At 45.0% G+C, this 23,350-nt stretch overlaps 2 protein-coding genes across 2 annotated transcripts in view; both read left to right on the top strand.

Moving 5' to 3' along the window:
- The window catches only part of me1 (malic enzyme 1, NADP(+)-dependent, cytosolic), a 138,537-nt gene extending 135,244 nt beyond the window's left edge, over nt 1-3,293 (top strand). Inside the window, exons 13-14 of the mRNA XM_037531004.1 lie at nt 1,435-1,533; nt 2,969-3,293. Coding sequence (XP_037386901.1) covers nt 1,435-1,533; nt 2,969-3,136 — 267 coding nt within the window. The 3' untranslated portion in view covers nt 3,137-3,293. The remainder of the gene's footprint in view (nt 1-1,434; nt 1,534-2,968) is intronic.
- A 9,212-nt stretch (nt 3,294-12,505) lies between these two features.
- mchr2 (melanin concentrating hormone receptor 2) overlaps nt 12,506-23,350 on the top strand; it is a 28,847-nt gene continuing 18,002 nt past the window's right edge. Inside the window, exon 1 of the mRNA XM_017725294.2 lies at nt 12,506-12,830. Within this exon, the coding sequence (XP_017580783.1) occupies nt 12,631-12,830 (200 nt within the window). The 5' untranslated portion in view covers nt 12,506-12,630. The remainder of the gene's footprint in view (nt 12,831-23,350) is intronic.

The following is a 23,350-nucleotide window of genomic DNA, read 5'->3' on the forward strand; positions in this document are numbered from 1 at the left end:
TATGATGTCGGCCCACCCTTTGCAGCTATAACAGCTCCAGCTCTTCCACAAGGGTTAGGAGTGTTTATGGGAATTTCTGACCGTTCCTCCAGAAGCGCATTTGTGAGGTCAGACGCTGATGTTGGACGAGAAGGCCTGGCTCACAGTCTCCACTCTAATTCATCCCAAAGGTGTTCTATGGGGTTGAGGTCAGGACTCTGTGCAGGCCAGTCAAGTTCTTCCACACCAAACTGGCTCATCCACGTCTTTATGGACCTGCTTTGTGCACTGGTGTGCAGTCATGTTGGAACAGGAAGGGGCCGTCCCCAAACTGTTCCCACAAAGTTGGGAGCGTGAACTTGTCCAAAATCTCTTGGAGCTGAAGCTTTAAGAGTTCCTTTCACTGGAACTAAGGGGCCGAGCCCAACTCCTGAAAAACAGCATCCGCTGACCGCTCTGTCATTTTACGTGGCCGACCACTTCGTGGCTGAGTTGCTGTCGTTCCCAATCTCTTCCACTGTGTTATAATCCCACTGACAGTGGACTGTGGAATATTTAGTAGTGAGGAAATTTCACGACTGGACTTGCTGCACAGGTGGCGTCCGATCACGGCACCACGCTGGAATTCACTGAGCTCCTGAGAGCGACCCATTCTTTCACTAATGTCTGTAGAAGCAGTCTGCAGGCCGAGGGGCTCGGCTTTATACACCTGTGGCCATGGAAGTGACTGGAACACCTGAATTCAGTGATTTGGATGGGGGAGTGAAGACTTTTGGCACTATAGTGTACGTATAAGGCTACATACGAGCTACGCCCAAGCTAACATTCCTTCACGCTGACGTTGTATAAAAGTAAATCTGCTATTAAAGTTCAACACTATTATATATCAACACTAGCCACTCAAACTGCAGCCTAAAACTGACCAAGTCTTTAAACGCCCACATTGGAGCGAGCTGGTGAGGTCGCCAGTCAGTGTGGTGTGCAGCAGTGTTAGCCTGCATGTAGCTTTAGTCATATTTCAGTGTAATAACCTCATTATTGAGAGGAAACATTTTGTCTGTATGACACAACATCTCCGCTTTGTGGCATTTTGGTTTGTTACCCGGGATGTGACAGCAGTAATTTTTCACGTAGAGACAATGGGCTGATATGATGCCGACTACAGAACGAAGACACTTCAGAGGTCATTAAAGAGTGTTTGGGCTGGACTGCTTTATCAGGGAAGATCAGGGGTCATTTACAAATACCAGTTTTAAAGTCACAGTAACAAAACGGGTCATTTCAAAGGTATAAAGGGAGGCAGTCGTCATGTTTTAGTACCTAAACCCACACAAATTGAAAACTGTTACACATGTGCTCCGTAAACAAGAGAGGCTTAAAGAAGATGCAGAGCCACGTCTCGCTTTCTCTTTCTTTAGTGTGTGTTTTTTAATATTTCTGTGTTTTTGTTTTCAGACGATTGCTGACCTGGTGACGGACAAAGACTTGGCTGAGGGCAGGGTGTATCCTCCTCTCACCAGCATTCGGCATGTGTCCTTTAAAATTGCCGTGAAGGTGAGACCAGAAACATTTGACAGACTTTCAGAAAGCCGCGTATTCAGTGTTCACGCTACCTGTTGAAGACGCAGTGTTTTGAAGGAGAATCGCAACCCTGACCCTTTACATTGTCACCGAGTTCTACTCAAAGACCTTGGGAAACAGATGATGAGTCCCCGTCACTTCGATGGAGAAGTACCAGGCTGTATGACTCTGTTTGCTGATAGTGGAGTTCAGGCTGAGTAGGAAGAGCGAAACCTTCTTCCTGTCTTTCTCCTCAGTAAAGAGTTTAAGTTCTAGATTCCTTAGTCAGTACATTTAGTACCTGTGATGTCAAACTTCCCAGCCATAAACATCTGTTCAGTCTGTTCTCTGCTGTGTGAAACATGTCACAGGTGTGTTTTTCACGGTTCAGAGACTCGGTCTTGGCTGCATTACTGAGATGCGCCGTGTGTTGGGAGCGTAATTCTAAGCTGGGTAGATGTTTGGTGACTGGCTGTAAACATGGCTTGTCCTGTTGATTCTCTTCTTAATGTGTGGCTCTTCATTCGTTTACCTGCCTGCGATTTTAATCTGGCATCAGGAATTGGTAGCAAAGCAAAGTGCTGTAAAACCATATCTGTGATAGCTCGTGTCTGTTAGTGTGTGAAGTGGGGTTTTTATTGGATTTGGGTTTCAAATTCTGCGGTATAATTCAGGCCTGGTTGGGTCGGGTTCATGTTTTGCTGACCTCTAGCTGACCCAGGTTCTAAGCCATTGTGTGCTGAAACTACACAAGTACAAGGTGTAATCATTGGCCTTATCATCAGAATACTGCGAGTTCACTGCCTGTGATGCCACAGCCATCCGTAAGTCAGCTCATACAGTGAGCACAGTTGGTCCTGATCTCTCTTGGTGGGTAGCATGCTCCTCCCTTTCCGTGATGCCAGCCTGTACAAACGTCTGTTCGCTGTTGGAACAGAATTGGCAGTGTTGATTGTGTTGAGTTGTCCAGTGATGTACATTTGTGGGTGTTCAAAAAGATGCTGGGGTGCTTCCCATGACCTGGAGGAAGCTTGTGCCAGCCTTCAGCCTCCTAGTGCAGACCTAACTAAAGGGTGGAGCTGGACAACTAATTTGACATAATTAACGGTTGTACTTTAATACGTTCACACGAACTGTGCTGTTCATAGGAGAATCACGCTGTGTTGTTTGGCAACCATAGCTCTGGTGGTATTTTGCAGTTATAATTAATTAAAAAATCATAATTGTAATATTTAATATTAATTAGTGTTTATTGAATATATTTGCTTTGTATCGTGTAAAGTCTCTGGAGGCAGTGATTTCACTCTGCTTGACACCCCTTCAGGGTGTAGCGTTGCTATGGGAACGTTGGGCATGTGTGTCTGTACAGTGATGACACTGATCAGTCCACTGTTTGTGTGTTATGTGATCTCTTCCTCTGCTTTAACAGATCGTGGAGTACGCATATGAGCACAAGTTGGCGACACTGTACCCGGAACCTGAGGATAAAGAGGCGTTTGTTCGCTCGCTCATCTTCAGCACCGATTACGACAACCTCACTGCGGATTCGTACAGCTGGCCAGACGAGGCCATGTCTGTCCAGAACTGCAAACTGTGACCACATCGCCTGATTACGCACGAAGATTTAAAGATGATATATAATAAGATGAGTATGTTGATTTGAGCTCAGGAGAGTTTTTACGTTGGATGTATTTAATAGCTGTGAACCAAAGAGGTGCGAGTGAGCGCTGAATAAAGGAAATTTTAAGTAATGATTTGTTCGCGTTCAGCGGTTTTTTGACTGCGAGTCACATTTAAACTCTGAATAGTAAAAGCTGGAAACAGCAGGCGTTTCTATTCACTGAAAGGGCTCAGAGAACAGCGGTGCAAATGGCTCCACATGACAGCAGGAAAGCTGGAGATCACAGCGTGAGTGAAGGAGACGCTGCAGAGCTTTTACTGAAGACGAGGATCAGTTCTGCACCAGAACAGCAGCCCAGACACCCGGTAGATAAACCTGCCACAAATACTGGACAGTAGACCTCGAATATAGTAAGAGACGCCTAAACGTACTGAAGTGGTGTTTCTCAAAAGTGACCTTATAAAACGTATATCTCTGTCTCTCTCTCTCTCTCTCCCTTTCTCTCTCTCTCTCTCTCTCTCTCTCTCGCTCTCTCTCTCTCTCGCTCCCTTTCTCTCTCTCTCTCTCTCTCTCTCTCTCTCTCTCTCTCTCTCTCTCTCCCTTTCTCTCTCTCTCTCTCTCTCTGTCTCTCTCTCTCTCCCTTTCTCTCTCTCTCTCTCTCTCTCTCTCCCTTTCTCTCTCTCTCTCCCTTTCTCTCTCTCTCTCCCTTTCTCTCTCTCTCTCTCTCTCTCTCTCTGTCTCTCTCTCTCTCTCTCCCTTTCTCTCTCTCTCTCTCTCTCTCTCTCTCTCTGTCTCTGTCTCTCTCTCTCTCTCTCTCTCCCTTTCTCTCTCTCTCTCTCTCTCTCTCTCTCTCTGTCTCTGTCTCTCTCTCTCGCTCTCTCTCTCTCGCTGTCTCTCTCTCTATCTCTCTCTCTCTCTCTCTCTCTCTCTCTCTAGGCTACTGATAAAGTTTTTATAATAACTGAACACCTGATACCTTTAATAAGGTCAGAACTCGTGTCATTACTGATATATTTATATATTTATATTCTGCCACTTTATCCTTACCTTGTATGCTTGTGTAAAAACATGGATATATATCCGAATATATATGTACACTCAGTACCTACATGCCTATTATCCCTTTATTTTCCCGAGGCTTTCTGGGGTCAGTAAGTCTCTTAGGACCTCCGAGTCATTGAGCTATTTGGAAGCCGCACCAGATAAAAGCCTTTTCTTTCATCTCACCACAAACGTAATCATCTGAATTTTGCTGGATGCTGCTGGCACGTCGACTCGAACCAGGTCAGACGAAAGGGACACAGAGCTCTTTGCTACCAGACACTGACAAGTGTGGGCTCTGTGCAGTCTCAGAGTTGTTCCTCCGTCTTCTCGAATGTCTTACGGCGTGAGAGGAGACGACTCACTGGTCTTACAAATGAGTGGAGGTCGCCCGGTGCCCAGAGCATCTTCCTCGTATTTTCAGATTGAGCTTATTAACCACACCAACCTCTTCTTTACCAGGCCAGCAGTTATAGAGCTGATACACATTATATACATCTATATATCTATATATATATACATACACACACACACACACCAATGAGCCAAAACATTATGTCTGCCTGCCTAAAATGCTGCCAAAGCAGCTCCTCATGTAAGAGCAGTCATAATCGTTTTGACTCATTGGTGTAAATATAAAATCAAAGATCCGACAACAAACAACAACAAAACACACATTAAACACCTAAAGAAACTTCCAGTGCATTAGATATAGAAGGCACTTTCCACAGTGTCTCTTGGACCAAAGCCACACACACACACACACACACACACACACACACACAGAGACACATACACACAGGCACACACGTATACACACACAGAGACACATACACACACACACACATACACACACAGAGACACATACACACATGCACACACACACACACACATACTCACACACAGAGACACCTACACACACACACACACACACATACACACAGCACATACAGACTCAGCAGACTGGTAGACTCTATGTAATAAACACTCTATGTAAAGGCAATTGTGCTTAATTCTGCTTATGCAGACTAATTTCCTATTAAACTGCTGTCTGAGAAACTCCCGATAAATAAAGGATTAAGTCAAAGATTAATGTTATACACAATTATCTAGTGCACAGCTGCATTATTCTTCTCTGCCTTGGCTTCCCTAGTGTGCTTCAGAAATGCTGCACTGCTGCCGATTTAGCGATTCTGGGGTGTTTTTTTTTTTTTTTGGCTTCTGTTTTTAATAAGCTACTGGACTTCCCTCAGCAAGTTTATTTCCAGTGACAAAGTTCAGAAACTGAAAACTCTTAGATGAACATCTGTCCCACATTTAAAATGCAGTATACGCACATCTGTACCTCACAACGATGAAGCTCTGAATGAATGTGCCATTAGGTCGCTCACATGGGCCACTGAGGGTCTTGAGGGGTGGGGCCGAGCATCAGCGTGCCGATGGAGTAAAGTGCCTGTGCTAAACATGCCCCTCATAAGAACCTGGACGAATTGTTTCCTTGACACCTGAACCTCAGCTGAGGCTGAGACGGTGAAATATGAGAAATGCTGCCACATAAAGCAGGAATTAGTGCATTCAGTCTGACCTCTTACATTAAACTGAGACACAACAACAACACAAACAGCTGTTCAGTGTTTCACCTCACTTTCCCAATGTGAGGCCTGCAACACGTTCCTTTTAGCAACAACAAGAACTTATTAATCATTTGGGCACTGAAGACACAAACTTTAAAAGCAGAATGTTCCTGCCACCATCCAGGGTCTTTGTTCTGGTATTGTGAGCTTAATAAGACACACTGTTAATGGGAGACTGTTCCAGTTGAGCTTCTGCGCCTTCACTCTGCGGTTCCTTCACTCTGCGGTTCCTTCACTCTGCGGTTCCTTCTCTCTGCGGTTCCTTCACTCTGCGGTTCCTTCTCTCTGCGGTTCCTTCACTCTGCGGTTCCTTCACACTGCGGTTCCTTCTCTCTGCGGTTCTTTCACTCTGCGGTTCCTTCACTCTGCGGTTCCTTCTCTCTGCGGTTCCTTCACTCTGCGGTTCCTTCACTCTGCGGTTCCTTCTCTCTGCGGTTCCTTCACACTGCGGTTCCTTCTCTCTGCGGTTCCTTCTCTCTGCGGTTCCTTCACACTGCGGTTCCTTCTCTCTGCGGTTCCTTCTCTCTGCGGTTCCTTCTCTCTGCGGTTCCTTCACACTGCGGTTCCTTCTCTGCGGTTCCTTCTCTCTGCGGTTCCTTCACTCTGCGGTTCCTTCACACTGCGGTTCCTTCACTCTGCGGTTCCTTCTCTCTGCGGTTCCTTCACACTGCGGTTCCTTCTCTCTGCGGTTCCTTCTCTCTGCGGTTCCTTCACTCTGCGGTTCCTTCACTCTGCGGTTCCTTCACTCTGCGGTTCCTTCACTCTGCGGTTCCTTGTCTCTGCGGTTCCTTCTCTCTGCGGTTCCTTCACACTGCGGTTCCTTCACACTGCGGTTCCTTCACACTGCGGTTCCTTCTCTCTGCGGTTCCTTCACACTGCGGTTCCTTCACACTGCGGTTCCTTCACTCTGCGGTTCCTTCACTCTGCGGTTCCTTCACACTGCGGTTCCTTCTCTCTGCGGTTCCTTCTCTCTGCGGTTCCTTCACACTGCGGTTCCTTCACACTGCGGTTCCTTCTCTCTGCGGTTCCTTCTCTCTGCGGTTCCTTCACACTGCGGTTCCTTCTCTCTGCAGTTCCTTCTCTCTGCAGTTCCTTCACAATTAAATTACTTATTTAACAGTCGTATATATTAATCTAATTAATTGAATCTCTAATGAGAAACCTGATACCCCACTCATACTCCTGAGCTCAAAATTCAGTCCGATGGGCTTCATCAGGAGTAACTATCGGCTAAACACTGCTAACAGGCCAGGCATCAACCAGGAAGAGGAAGAATATGCTTGATCAGTGTTTCCCAACCACGTCCTCAAGTGTAGTGTAGTGGGTAACACCTGCCTTCTACGCCGTAGACTGGGGTTCAATCCCCGACCAGGGCAGCCCCCTATACTACACCAATAAGAGTCCTTGGGCAAGACTCCTAACACCACCTTAGCCTACCTGTGTAAAAATGGTCAAATTGTAAGTCGCTCTGGATAAGAGCGTCAGCCAAATGCCATAAATGTAAATGTAAATGTCCTCATGTTCCTGCATGTTCCTCCTTCATTCCTATGTGTTGTTGTCCTATGTGAGTTTGGTTGGAGCAAAAATGTGGACCGTGTAGGGGCCTAAGGCCCGGGCCGGGAACCACAGTGAGAGTGTAGAAGCACCGCATGGTGCAGCAGCGCGGTGTTTCAGAAAACGACTGCAGTGCGTCCAGCAATAAAGACAGCATGAGGCATTTTATACGCAGCGGTGGAAAAGACGATAGTCCTGATTAACACGCTGATCCGTTAAGCTGAGCGTGGCCTGCATGCGTCACCACCGCTCCGGCAGGTGATTCACACAAGTCTCTCAGTGTTTTGCTGCTGAGATATTTGGTTTGATAGGGTTTAAGCATTTGTGCGTCGCTCCATTTAAAAAGTGCTGTTTGAATCCATAACAATGTGTAACAGACCAAAATCTGCTAAACTGTGTTTTTCAAGTTCTTTTCCGAAATTCTGTAACGCTGCTTTGTGACAACATCCGTTGTAAAAAGCGCTACAAATAAATTTGATTTGATTTGATTCAAGCTTTAAATACATTAATTGACTGTCAGATATATAAAGCAGTTTAAATTTGCATATGAAAGAGAACGTGTATTATTATGAATGCAGGCATTTGTACACATGCAAGTAAACCATCCATGATGTTCCATCTCAAATATTACAGCATAAACATTGAATTAAGATCAGCCCCTGCTCGAGTTTTGCTCTCGGTCCGTCACCCCAACTTATTTAGCCATAAAATCAATGTAATGAGTCACTGACATCACTCAAGCCCTCGGAGCTGAGATGCAAAGCTTTTATTCAACACTGATAATTTGTTGTTTTCTCGACTTTGGCAGGGTCTGTCAAGCAGAACTCATCCACCCCATCGCACAGAGAAAAAAGTCGCACAATTTCCCGTTGAAAACTGACATTAACTCTGATAGCAGGGAGCGCGGCAGCTGGTTCAGCCTGAAACATTTCAGCCCATCACGACGCCCAGCAGAACAAGCTCACGGACCTGGGTGTGAGTCTTAATGTTCTTTGGCCCAAACGTTGGTGGTAAGATCACTGTTTGTGTCTATATTGTAGGCCCGTCTAACATGTTTACCTGCCCCGCTCCTTTGTTGGATTTCAAAAGGAGTTTGCATGTTTACAAGAATGCATCTCATTTGGCATTTGCTGACATATGAGTCCAGACATATTATGAGCTTATGGTTAAGGTTGTGTTATGAGAGCTAGACAGGCGTGCAGTCCACCGCAGAAATGGGCAGCATGTTATGTGGTTTCATTACTGTCTTATTAAGCCTTCTAACATTTAGCAGCCTTTCAACATTCATGGTCAAGCAGCAGCACATATTCATACTGAAACCCTACAAGTACACAGATGAATTTCCATGGCATTTAACCAGAAATGAAAGCCTTTATTTGTAGCATGACTTTGGACAAAAGGCTGAAAAGCGCTCCTGCTTACAATGACAGCTGTTTCTCTGCTAGCACCAAACGTGGCCGTGGCTTCTATACTAATGACAGTGAAAGTCCACGGCTCACGTCTCCTGAGAAGAAGAGGGGTCTGTTGAACTCGAAGGCTCTTGAAGTCCATTGGACACAGAGGCAGCTGAAAACCTGAATGACCACTTCTCTTCTCAAAACTCTGTACAGCAGTAATGAAATTCGTCAAAAGTGGAAATTGTTGATTTTTTTCTGGTGATACGATCTCTGAGCTACAGCCAGTGCCTGTCTGGAGGACTGGGCCACACTTAGCCAGACACAAGTGCCTCTTCTTGGAATAGTTTCCTCGCCAGAGCAGCAGAGCATCTTCTGGACAGAGCAGAGAAGGCTGAAAGGGCTTTTTGATTTATTGCCAGTCTGATAAAATATACTCCCTTTGAGACCACTGTAAGCTCAAACACTGAGTGTAGCATCACGCTAGCGTGAAAGAGTACATACAGAATAGAAATACATTGATCAGTTTATACATAACATGAAAAGATGATCAATATGTGACTAAACAGAAGCAACACTTCTACATACAGAAGCTTAAAGACGCAAATATTATTGTCATGTCAGGAAGATGCACAGTGGAACCAACACAGTAGACAGTCCTGTATGTAATAAACAGTTATTATTATTATTATTATAATTAAATTGGATATTGGCATATTGGAGTTAACATTCCATATTAAATATTAGCCTAAAGTGCAGATTTTCAACTTTTTCACATGTCGGTGTGTTCTGGGGTCCCTCGGTCGAACTATTTCAATTGGACAAACTCGCAGAATCGTAAATGAAATTGTCGTTCTCGATCCTGAAGCTCTGCCAGGCCTTTACTGCCGATGTCTTCAAGTTCAGTCTGTCCGCCGCCTGTCTTACCTTCAGTCAGTGAAATGCCTGCTGGATCGGACTGAGGTCAGCTGATTGACTTTTCCACTTCTTTGACTGAAAAAAGTCAATAAGGTAAAAGTCCTTCTGCGCTGTGAAGTGCCGTCCAGCTGCTTTTGTCAGCGGTCACATCATCAATAAATGAAAAGGAGGCCGTTCTATTAGCAGCCACACATGCCCGTGCCGTCACACTACCTCCGCCATGCTTCACAGATGTGGTGTGAATCCAAAGCAGTTCATTCACTTCTCCAGACTTTTCTCTTTGTCTCAATAAGATGTTCCAGAACATGAGATGTTGTTTCAGAACTGCATAAGCGTTTTTGACAAACTCCAATCAGGTCTTCATGTTTCAGGTTTACCAGTGGTTTCGCTCGTGTGGTGAACCCTCTGTATTCACGCTGCTCAGGTCATCTCTCGATTGTCCATTTTGACACAGACATGTCTGGACAGTGTTATTGATCTGGCCGATTGCTGTGATGGACACCATCTGTATCACCAGCTGTACATCATCACAGTTGCTTTCTGTGGCCTTTCAGGTCATTTGGTGTGTTTGAGCTCACCACTGTGTTAAGATTAAGATTAAGTGACCCTTATTAGTCCCACTATGGGGAAATTTCACCTCTGCATTTAACCCATCCGTGAAGTGAAACACCACATACACACTAGTGAGCGCGCACACACACACACACTAGGGGGCAGTGAGCACACTTGCCCGGAGCGGTGGGCAGCCCAATCCGCAGCGCCCGGGGAGCAGGTGGGGGTTAGGTGTTTTGCTCAAGGACGCCTCAGTCATGTGCTGTCGACTCTGGGGATCGAACCGGTGACCTTCCGGTCACGAGGCTGGATCCCTGACCTCCAGCCCATGACTGCCCCAAGGGCATGGGCTTATTGTTTAAGATGTAGCCAATAATATCAAAATGGGGTTTAAGTTTGAAGATGTTACACTGTTCACCCAAACTTTGTGTAAATACTCTAGTGACCCTCTACTGGCCAGATTGTGAGATGTGGCCATTCTGATGGCTATGCCAAGAGGCTCATGGGGAATATGCACCCTCCGGAAAAAGAGACTTAAATGTTGTTTATGTTGTTTTTTGTCAGTTTGAAGTTAGTGTTGTTTTGTGTGGTCAGTGGTGACCCCACCCCCGCTTGGCTGTATATATGTGCCTTTATGTGCCCTGGTGTTTAATAAAGAACGCTTCTTGTGGTGAAACTGTCGCCCCCCTGTGTTTTACTCTACACTCACTCAGTGCTCTTAAATTAAAGTCTGAAGACTTTAAGCTCACATTCATGATTAAATTTCAACTCCTACTGTGGATGAAATAAACATGCAGTCCGGCTGACTGGACATGCTGAATTGCCCCTGGGTGTGAGGGACTGTCTGTGTCTGTCTGGCCTGCGATGGACTGGCCTGTACAGGGTGTATCCTGCCTTCCACCTGATGACTGCTGGGATAGGCTCCAGCACCTCCTATGACCCTGAGGGAGAAGCGGCTTAGAAAATGGATGGATGGATGGATGGATGGATGGATGGATGGATGGATGGATGGATGGATGGATAAACATTATTAATTAATATTCTATAAATTTTGTTTATTCAAATATTAACTTTTCTCAGCAAATAAACACAAACTACACAAATACATAGATTTTGAAAATGTGTCTTGCGTGCCTCAGACTTTCACACAGTTAATGTACACACACTATATTTCCAAAAGTTTTCACTCACCCATCCAAATCACTGAGTTCAGGTGTTCCAGTCACTTCCATGTCCACAGGTGTATAAAGCCGAGCCCCTCGGCCTGTAGACTGCTTCTACAGACATTAGTGAAAGAATGGGTCGCTCTCAGGAGCTCAGTGAATTCCAGCGTGGTACCGTGATCGGACGCCACCTGTGCAGCAAGTCCAGTCGTGAAATTTCCTCACTACTAAATATTCCACAGTCAACTGTCAGTGGGATTATAAAGTGGAAGCGATTGGGAACGACAGCAGCTCAGCCACGAAGTGGTCGGCCACGTAAAATGACAGAGCGGTCAGCGGCGCACAAAACAGGTCCATAAAGACGTGGATGAGCCAGTTTGGTGTGGAAGAACTCGACTGGCCTGCACAGAGTCCGGTGCTTCATTTTGTTGCTATGAATTTTGTTGCTTACTGTATTTTGTATTACACTGGAGCACTGTCTTAAAAATAAAAATAAAAACATTTAATCGCAAAAAAAAAAAAAATGATAATAATAATAATAATAATAATAATAATAATAATAATAGTGATACTACTACTACTACTACTACTACTACTACTACTAATAATAATAATAATAGTGATACTAATAATAATAATAATAATAATAATAATAATAATAGTGATACTAATAATAATAATAATAATAATAATAGTGATACTACTACTACTACTACTACTACTACTAATAATAATAATAATAATAATAATAGTGATACTACTACTACTACTACTACTACTACTAATAATAATAATAATAATAGTGATACTAATAATAATAATAATAATAATAATAATAATAATAATAATTATTATTATTATTATTATTATTATTATAATTGAATAGGTAACCCGTTGGTTGTACACCTGCTACTTGATGAATAAAGATTCCGATTCTATCAGCCAATCCTGCTGTAAGACCGCGCTCCGTCATGCGATCCTGGCGCAAATAGGCCTCTATTAGCCAATGGCAGCAGAGGGGGCGGGCCATGTCTGCATACAGGTGGGAGAAGCCTCCGCAGCCTCGTTTAGTCTCCGGGCGCTCCGCTGTTTGGTGGAGAGGCATGGAGGAGCGTGCAGGTTTCTCCTCTCTGCCCTCTGAGTCCGGCCTCTGAGCGGAGCCTCAGGAGGAGAGACTGTGTCCAGGGAAGCCTCCACATCCTCTCGGACTGGCCATGGAGCTGGAGACCAGCGCGGGAAACGAAACCCTCAAACTGGACAGCGGCTCTGGAGCTAATGGGACAGGAGGAGCTACGGAGGAGGATTACAGCAGCCTAGTGCACCTGACCGAGACCAAGATCCTGCCCGTCTTCATCGGCTTCCTCTGCTCCACTGGACTCGTGGGGAACATCCTCGTGCTGGTGACTATTTTAAGGTGGGTTTAAATCTATTTACTACGAACCCACTCGGCACTGGCTGCTAATTGACGTGAACAGGCAATTAAAAGTTGCGTGGAAGATAATTAAAGGGGAGGAGTGAACACGTCCACAGCACAGAGGTACATACAACCTTTTATTAACCCTCCAAAACCACCAGTGAAGCTGCACGTGCCTTCTGGGCTTCATGTGTAACGCTGGTGATGATGAAATAGTCATAAATCGGAAATAATACGTTTTCTTTTGGGACAGTTTTGCCTCCTCCTCAGTCCTATCTCTCCACCATGAATGGAGTAAAATATCATTTAAACCAACATTTTCCTATAAAACAGCGTCTCAGTCATCAGGCAGGGAATTCAGAACCAGTTCATGTAGGAGCTTTTAGAGGGACGTCTGGTTCCCATCACCACCACTGTGAGGAGCTTTTAGAGGGGGACGTCTGGTTCCCATCACCACCACTGTTAATAGAGTATTTTACACCAAAGCGCTCTGAAAGACTGTTTTATGTACATGACTGTGTTTGATTATGATTATTACATGATTATGTAGATTGTTTTTTGAGAAATGTTTGGAGTCCCCCTTTAAGAGATGCCCACGTTCACATTAAATCAGAAAAAAGCTGTTTTATTATAATATGAATAGAAGGATATTGTGGTGTGTATGAGGCTGGACGTGTGTAAACGTGTCTCATCACTGTGTTGATGCTCTGTGGGCTGACTGGCTCTGTTGATGAAGCTTCATTGAGCCGCAGTCAGTAATATATGACTATATATTAATAACGCTCCCAGTCCACCTCCAGCTCACCTGCACACAAAGCTGAGACTGAGCGCGTGTTGTCATGGCACCACAGCCCTAATGATCGGCACATTCTGCTTCATTTGACTCTATATTGGTCTATTTTGCCCTCGCAGTCCGTGCTGAAACATTTTGTGATCAGAAAGATGTCACTGGTCAGTTGTTGTCACTGATGCCTGTGATGGTCAGTACAGACAGACAGAAGCTGAATGTATGGGGTATTTACAGCAGTGCAGGCTGGATCAGGTGGGATGTGAATGTAACAGGTGCTGTAACAGGTCATCACCAAATAAAGGCGAGAGATCAGACATATTTTGATGAAATATATTATTCATGTGCAAATGAAATACACATTTTCAGTGCATCAGATTTTTCAAGCAATGAATCCTGCAGAAGTGGAAATACATTGATATGAAAGATTCAATTAATAAAAATGACTATTCATGTAATTACAGGAAAGATCAAAGCTCCTGCTGCACCTGCTCAGATGAAGGTTTTCAGTTAAGAATACGAAGAAGACTTTAATACGATGAAACATGGAATTATACGTTGATGAAAAAGCTCTAAAGAAATCAAGCTGTCTTCTCCTTGAGATGAAGAGCTGATGCTGTGTCAATCAGCCAGTCAGCTCCTCATGAAGCTGGTATGTGTATATATATATATATATATATATATATATATATATATATATATATATATATGTGTGTGTGTGTGTGCGCGTTTGTGTGTGTGTTTGTGTGTGTGTGTATACACACTATATTTCCAAAACTATTCACTCCCCCATCCAAATCACTGAATTCAGGTGTTCCAGTCACTTCCATGGCCACAGGTGTATAATCATGGTGTGGGGGTGTTTTTCAGGAGTTGGGCTCGGCCCCTTAGTTCCAGTGAAAGGAACTCTTAAAGCTTCAGCACCAAGAGATTCTGGACAATTTCATGCTCCCAACTTTGTGGGAACAGTTTGGGGTACGGCCCCTTCCTGTTCCAACATGACTGCACACCAGTGCACAAAGCAGGTCCATAAAGACACGGATGAGCCAGTTTGGTGTGGAAGAACTTGACTGGCCTGCACACAACATCAGCGTCTGACCTCACAAATGTGCTTCTGGAAGAACGGTCAGAAATTCCCATAAACACTCCTAACCCTTGTGGAAAGCCTTCCCAGAAGAGCTGAAGCTGTTATAGCTGCAAAGGGTGGGCCGACATCATATTAAACCTTATGGATTAAGAATGGGACGCCACTCTTGGAACTTTTGGAAATATAGTGTATATATTGATTGAATAACTCAGAAACAGCTTGGAGAAACAAAGGGAAACTGGCGCTGGAGCCCAGGCGGGCACTCAGCTGTCACTGCTAGGCACTGTTTACCGCAAAACTCACGCAGCCCTGCACATCACAATAAGAGTCCTCACAACTAAAGGCTAAATAACTGCCGTTGGACAGAGTAACTCCACGGAGATCTGCTGTTATTTAAACGGAATCTGTGCACTGAACCCTCCCTGTTACACTCACGTCGCAGCCGTGGCAGCTGAGAATTCTTGACGCGCTTATCTTTAAATTTTGGACAATAAATATGACAGATGCATCTTCTTCAGTAGCTGTGTGCACTAAGCTGCAGCATCTGCATGTGTAGAGACTTTATTAGAATCGTCTTTGTGCTGCCTTTTTAATACGGCGGGGTTTTATATACACGTCACTGCTGATCAGGTAACATCTCTGACCCGCCCATCAAACGAGAGGAAACGCACCTTAAAGCTGCACAACGTTTGGACAAAACATGTCAGTCAACTCGTAAACCTGAGCAGAACAGTGCACATGGTTTTAAGGTTGGGGTGTTCGGACACCACAGTGTCATTTCAGATTGACTGCAGTATCCAGCCAACTTGCATTGCATTGTGGTGCATCTAGCATTGCTGTATCACTGGCTAAAATAATTGATGTAGGATCACATTGTGATGGAACTGGTGACTTCCACCCCCAGGATATTAGAGTGGGACTATCAGGATCTTGGGTTTGTGTGAAGAGCAGACGTGCTCCACTTGGACGTGTACAGCAACTCATCTCCGCTACCCGGCCTAGTTTGAGTAGCAGGATACTGTAATCATGACTGAAGCAGCTTCACCTGCATCTCTTAACACAAGCAGCTGCTCGAAGCCTACAGCTGAAAAGGACAGGAGGGTCTTCATGTCAGATGAGTGGCATCTTTCTTTGGAGCAGGATATTTTGCTAGTTTAAAGGCGGTAGCGACGCAACTTTGTGTTGGTTTGGTAATTTGCTGCCAAAACTGACAATGAATACTAAAAAGTGCCAAGTTAATTGATTTATTCAAGCCATTAAAACAGTAACAGATGGGCCGTTAATTCCATTAGATGCATTTTTGTAGCGTCTATACTGAGATAAATAGAACAAACTGTTGCAGTGCTATAAGGGGGGAGGAGCTGCTCCAGGTGGAGGAGTTTCAGTATCTCGGGGTCTTGTTCACAAGTGATGGGAATAGGGATGGTGAGATGGTCCGTAAGACAGGCGGCAGCAGTAATGTGGTAGTGTGAGGAGCTCATCCAGGAGGGGCTTAGAGTGGAGCTGCTCCTCCTCCACACTGAGAAGAGCCAGCTGAGGTGGTTTGGGCATCTGATCCGGATGCCCCCTGGACGCCTCCTGGTGGGGGTGTGCCAGGCACAGCCGACTGGGGCAAGACCCTGGGGTAATCCTAGGACTTGCTGGAGGCATCATATCTCCAAGTTGGCCTGAAAGTGACTCGGGGTCCCCGGGAATGAGGTGGACGAAGTTGTGGGGGACAGGGTCACCTGGGATTCTCTGCTCTCTCAACTGCTACCGTGACCCTATCTGGACTAAACGGTTAAAGATGATGATAATGATGCCGTATTTTTGGCACTCATAGAAAAACTCTTAATGAGACTGGGGTAATGACCTAATGGATGTCCAGTCTGCTGTCTGTGTAGGAGGCTCACTCACCGAATGTGAGAATATGGAAAATGAACTGCTGACAGAGCTACACCACAGCTGAGCTCCTGCCACGGTTAACATTCAGTACAGATTCATTCAAGGTACCTTTCTTAACGAATACACATCGGAGAGTCTGGCTGGAACCTGATGGACTCGTCTGACCTGAGTGTGAAGTCTGGACCGGACCTGTCAGAGGCGCTGATGACGCCATGTGAGAGCAAGTCACAGTCATAACCCTCACAATGCTGACGGTCTCCCATAGGTTTTTACTCTATGTGAAAAAAGAACAGCTGCTCTTTACATTGTGTGAATATTTCATGAAGAATGGACCGATTAAAAACGGTCGTAATTGGGCTGGAGTAAAAACTCATGACGTTAAAGTTAGAAACCTAAACTTTCATGCATTGGATTGGAGATGCAATTTTAACAAATGAGTTTTATTTAATTTTATAACACAAAAAATAAGTATATCCTGTTTATTTTGTTTAGGCTCCAGCATCCCCGCGACCCTGATGTGCAGTACACAGCACAGCTGGTGCAGTAGCGTCTCCTGTGCTGCAACAGCACAGCGCTTAAATATGTTATTTTAGGGAAGTAATATGATAATAACCTGTCGTTTCATTGGCTCCCTTCTGAAGAATCTGCATGAATTAGAGTGAGTTGATGTAGATGAGGTGAAATGGCCCACATAAAACATATGAATCACATTTTATCAGCAGAGGGAATTGAGTGAGTGGAAAAGATGCTCTTTGCCTCAGATGGTTCTGATCCTCTGTCTGACATGAGGCTGAACGGTTCCTCTGGGATCTCGTTCTCCAATCCGTCAGAATGAATCCTTCAGGAAACAGTGATTCGCTGTGGAAGCCGCGGTTGTTTCTCCGTGTAGAGACAGGCTGGTGGCACATGCTCATCCTGCTCCACTTGCAGAGTTTAAATGTGTCATCACTCCTTATTTGTGGCTCGATTCCCAGGAGGGCCGGCTCAGGGGAGCCCATCTGTAAATCTTTCGGCACTCCTGCTGCTCTTTTCTCCCTGGTTGGGCAGGTGGCTGCTCATGTGAAACAGCAGCGCCACTGCACAGAAGGTTTGGGAGCAGATCTTATTTAAAACCGAACAGACTAAACCTCAGCGCGTCCTGAGCTGCGGAGACGGAATCACAATCTTTTTCTCAGTTAAAAAAAAAAAAAATATATATATATATATGTATTTCTTTCGCACAGTACTGTACTCTGTGTGTGTGTGTGTGTGTGTGTGTGTGTGTGTGTGTGGAGTTCCACGGCTCCACAGCCCAGTGCTGGGGGACCCAGTGCTGCTCCACAGCATCCTGTTCTATTGTCAATGCTTTTCTATGAAGATTATACAAGCTATGAGTGTATTTGACCTCCAGTGTCAGCAGTGAGTGACCTTAATGCAGCTGAGTTTATTGTAAGTAGGAGTGTCCACAAACTTTTAGACACCGTTTAAGGAGGGATAGAAGACTTTGCACTTGTTGCAGATTAAATGTATCAGGAAACCGCTGGATCACTGGAGTGATTATAAACACAAATCAGTCCATTTGTCTCCAAGTCCGTCTTAAATCTCTCTCTTTGCCGTGTCATTAGCTACTAGCTGGGCGAGACTGCTGTCGAGTCTGTGTTGCTATGGTGACCAGCTGATCTTCAAGGGTAAAGGGTGAATCAGCAGTTCTACAGTAACTCCAGTGTTTAAGACCATTTACTGTGTTGAAGGATCAGCAGAGCTTTATTTTACAGTGAAGACGATTATTTTATTATTACCTAATGATCTAATTCAGCTGTGGAGCCACAACAGGACATTAAAGAGGCACATGTTTCCCCCTGGAGCAGCATGTTGCCAACTCCTGGTCTGTGGTAGAGACGGTCCTGCAGTGTAAAGCACAGTGTGTTTTAAACCTGGCAGCTAATTTAAATTCATTACAGCGAGAAACACTCAGTACTTTCCTGCCTGGCACAGAGGATCCAGAGGGAGAGAGAGAAGATACACAGGGAGAGACTTCAAACACAGACATGGATACATAGACAGAGAGGGAGAACAGACACACACACACTCACACACACACACACACACACACACACAGAAAAACATGCGCAAACACACACACACACACACACACAGAAAAACATGCGCAAACACACACACACACACACACACAGAAAAACATGCGCAAACACACACACACACACAGAAAAACATGCGCAAACACACACACACACACACACACACACACAGAAAAACATGCGCAAACACACACACACACACACGCACACACAGAAAAAAGCACGCGCACACACAGAAAAACATGCGCACACACACACATACATACACACAGAAAAACATGCGCACACACACACATACATACACACAGAAAAACATGCGCGCGCGCACACACACACACCACACACACACACAGAAAAACGCACGCGCAAACACGCACACACACACACACACAGAAATCCACAGTTTGGGAGTTTGGGAATTCACAGCCAGCAGTCACTGCATAACATCAGCCCAATTCCTTTCATTCCACATTGTAATGGCCAGTGTTTCACACTTGAGGTAGGGCAGAATATTTTGGCTGGATTTGGTTTCAACACTTAGGAATCTCCTTTTCCCAAAGAATATGGGAGCTTTTACCAACATGCCAATTCACTCAGGGTTCATATACCTGACATGATGGCTATGGCTGGTTTCATAGTAGCTAAAAGCTGCTAAAACGACTGGCATGATCAAAATCTCTGAGAAACACAGGTAAAAATCACGGCCGCTCCTCATACAGCACCACTCCCGCGTTTAAAGCCTTCTCTTCCCCGGGTTCAGGGGTCGGTACGGTACGTCTGCGTAACAGTGATAAGAAATGGCACATTCTGGATAAACTCCACCAAGTGGAAGAATGTAGGAAGAAAATAAAACAGGCCTAACACGGTGCCTCGCGGGAAGTCGGACGTAATGGGAGCTGCTGAGGAAGTAAATCTCTACATCTGAGCAGCAGATGCGGCATCTTTAAAGTCAGAGGACAGTCAGGCGCATGTTTTCAGCTGAATGCAGTCGTAGATTAAGGCAACCGAGAGAAAGTTGTGGTCAGTCGTACTGAACGCAGTGATCAGATCAAGCGTAATTAAAATGACACAATTACTGGAGTAAAACAAAGGCAGTAGATCAAGAGAGAGGGGATTAAAGGTCAGCTGTTGTCACCCGCGGTGATCAGATCACTTAACGCAAGTTTAAACGATGTGCATTTTCGTTGTCCGTGTGCAATTCCATGAACGAAAAGGCAGAGGATACGCAAAGCTGAAGTTTTCCCAAACCAGGAACTTTTTTATGTGAGAAAAGTAATCGGATTGTAAGATGGAGCATTTTAGTGGAAATTGTAAATGAAATCCAGCCAAAGTTTATCCAGACACAATCTAGACACGGAACACGGAACTAAATTTCCAAAAGTATTTGGTCATCTGGATTCACACGCATATGAACTTGAGTGGCGTCCCACTCTTAATCCATAGGGTTTAATATGATGTCGGCCCACCCTTTGCAGCTACAACAGCTTCAACTCTTCTGGGAAGGTTTTCCACAAGGGTTAGGAGTGTTTATGGGAATTTTTGACCGTTCTTCCAGAAGCACATTTGTGAGGTCAGACACTGATGTTGGACGAGAAGGCCTGGCTCACAGTCTCCGCTCTAATTCATCCCAAAGGTGTTCTATGGGGTTGAGGTCAGGACTCTGTGCAGGCCAGTCGAGTTCTTCCACACCAAACTGGCTCATCCACGTCTTTATGGACCTGCTTTGTGCACTGGTGTGCAGTCATGTTGGAACAGGAAGGGGCCGTCCCCAAACTGTTCCCACAAAGTTGGGAGCATGAAATTGTCCAAAATCTCTTGGTGCTGAAGCTTTAAGAGTTCCTTTCACTGGAACTAAGGGGCCGAGCCCAACTCCTGAAAAACACCCCCACACCATGATCCCCCCTCCACCAAACTTTACACTCGGCACAATGCAGTCAGACAAGTACCGTCTCCTGGCAACCGCCAAACCCAGACTCATCCATCGGGTTTCCAGACAGAGAAGCGTGATTGGTCACTCCAGAGAACTCGTCTCCACTGCTCTAGAGTCCAGTGGCGGCGCTTTACTCCACTGCATTCCACGCTTTGCATTGCGCTTGGTGATGTAAGGCTTGGATGCAGCTGCTCGGCCATGGAAACCCATTCCATGAAGCTCTCTACGCTGTTCTTGAGCTGATCTGAAGGCCACATGAAGTTTGGAGGTCTGTAGTGAGTGACTCTGGAGAAAGTTGGTGACCTCTGCGCACTATGCCCCTCAGCATCCGCTGACCGCTCTGTCATTTTACGTGGCCGACCACTTCGTGGCTGAGTTGCTGTCGTTCCCAATCGCTTCCACTGTGTTATAATCCCACTGACAGTGGACTGTGGAATATTTAGTAGTGAGGAAATTTCACGACTGGACTTGCTGCACAGGTGGCGTCCGATCACGGTACCACGCTGGAACTCACTGAGCTCCTGAGAGCGACCCATTCTTTCACTAATGTCTGTAGAAGCAGTCTGCAGGCCTAGGGGCTCGGCTTTATACACCTGTGGCCATGGAAGTGACTGGAACACCTGAACTCAGTGATTTGGATGGGGGAGTGAACACTTTTGGAAATATAGTGTGTGTCAATGTAGGACATGTATGAACATGTTTGCAGATGGCCTGGTGTGAAGGGGTTTATTTAGGGTGCGTTTGTACTTGACATTCTGTTGCCTTGATCCAGATCAAAGCAGAAAATTAACTTTGAAATAAAAGATGTAAACAAAAGTCCTGTGGGTGAAAGATTACAACTGATTGGGCAGATTGTGATTGTGATGTGCAATCACTGCAGTGTCCACCAAACTGTCTGAATCACGCTGTTCTCTGCACTCCCTGATTTTATTGACATCTCGGTTTTTAATGTCTTGTAATATCGAAGCAATAAGCTGCCAGACTCTCCATATCACTGTATGAGAACATGATGCATAGCACATCCCTGTAACGCGGCCTTGAGTGCCTACATGCTTTTATGAAACGGCTCCTCAGTGCATAAGAGGTTTTTTGTACTTGAGTATATTATAATGATTTTAAACGAGCCTCAGCCTCGCTTCAGAGCCATATTCAGATTCAGAGCTTATTAAAGAGTAATAAAAAAAACATGCACAGTTCAAAACAGCATCAGATACTCACCTTTTCCACAAATCAAAGACGTTCTGCAGAGATAAGACAGCGGTTCGTTCTGTCTTTGGCCCGTTCAGTCTTTAGACGCCTTTGGTCTGTATTGTGTTTACACAGACTGGCTCAGGGGGTTCAGGTCCTCACCACAGCACGCCAGAGGCGAGATAGCAGCCCTCTCACCTGCTGTAATGAGCCGCACTCACAGAGTGATTACACTGGAGTCCCAGACCTGAAATGCCCCTGATAGAAAACGCTACGCTGATTAACTCAGGAGGGTTCGTTTGCGTCGCTCTGCATCGACTGCGCTGTATGTTGTGAGATAATTTAGCAGATTTCAAAAGTCGGTGATTTGCTATAAATGTGGTTCTCCTGCTGATTCACTGCTGAATGTGTGGCTTCTGTGGGAAGATCTACACTTCTTTCCTAATAAGTGACACTTTTTAATCCCACAAACGGGGAAATTTCACCTCTGCATTTAACCCATCTGTGCAATGAAACACCAAACACATACTAGTGTGCGCACACACACCCACTAGGGGGCGGTGAGCACACTTGCCCGTAGCGGGGGGCAGCCCTATCCTCAGCACCCGGGGAGCAACTGGTGTCTTGCTCAAGGACACCTCAGTCATGGACCATCGGCGCTGGGGTTTGACCCAACAACCTTCCGGTCACAGGGCCAGTTCCCTAACCTCCAGCCCACGACTGCCCCTAGAGGGCTGTCAATCACGCATGCTCAGTAGACTGAAAGGGCCACGCCCAGGCCATCCTCAGAAAGGTCTGGTCAGCATTTTTAAGCAGTACTTTAATCATATTTCTTGTCTTTGGTCATTTTCTTCGTTGTTTAATATAACACACTGTTTTAAGTATCATACAGATGTTTTTAGCATTTGTTGCCGTAAGAGTCCTGAAATTAAACCTACTTACACTGTGGAGTGAAAATGTGTTTCTCTTTAAAAAAAAAGTCATTTGCGATAAAGTGCACTAGTGACCTAATTAGCTGGTCATTGCTCATGACGTTATGTGTGGTGGATTATTCTGAGCCCTGAACTAACATGGTGTTAGTGTGCTAGTGTGTGTTGTGCTGGTACGAGTGGATCAAACACAGCAGTGCTGCTGGAGTTTTTAAACACTTGAGTTTCATAGCTGGACTGGGAAAATATATATATATATATATATAATATGAAATCCTTGGAAAACTTGGAGTTACGCTGTTCTCACACAGCTGGATATTTGCTGGTGTTTTTTGCAGGTGTCCTGTCCTGGATGCTCCTTTTGATTCTGAACATTGGGAATGGTAAAGCAACGTGTTGCTGACATAAATATCAAAATGAGCAGATATTTACAAAAAACAGTGAAGCTGATAAGTTACATTATATCTTCTCTTTGTTCTGCTTTCCTTTCAGAACAGATCAAAGTGGAAGTGCAAATCAGTTTTTATTTTTTTTTTATTTTGCATTTCAACTTTTTTGGACTTGGGTCTGTAATACAAAGCACTGTCAGTGTGATTTAGTTCAGCTTTAGATGTTCGGTGTCTATTAATAACACATT

The sequence above is a fragment of the Pygocentrus nattereri genome, chromosome 19 (assembly GCF_015220715.1).
Source record: "Pygocentrus nattereri isolate fPygNat1 chromosome 19, fPygNat1.pri, whole genome shotgun sequence".
NCBI classification, from domain to species: Eukaryota; Metazoa; Chordata; class Actinopteri; order Characiformes; family Serrasalmidae; genus Pygocentrus; species Pygocentrus nattereri.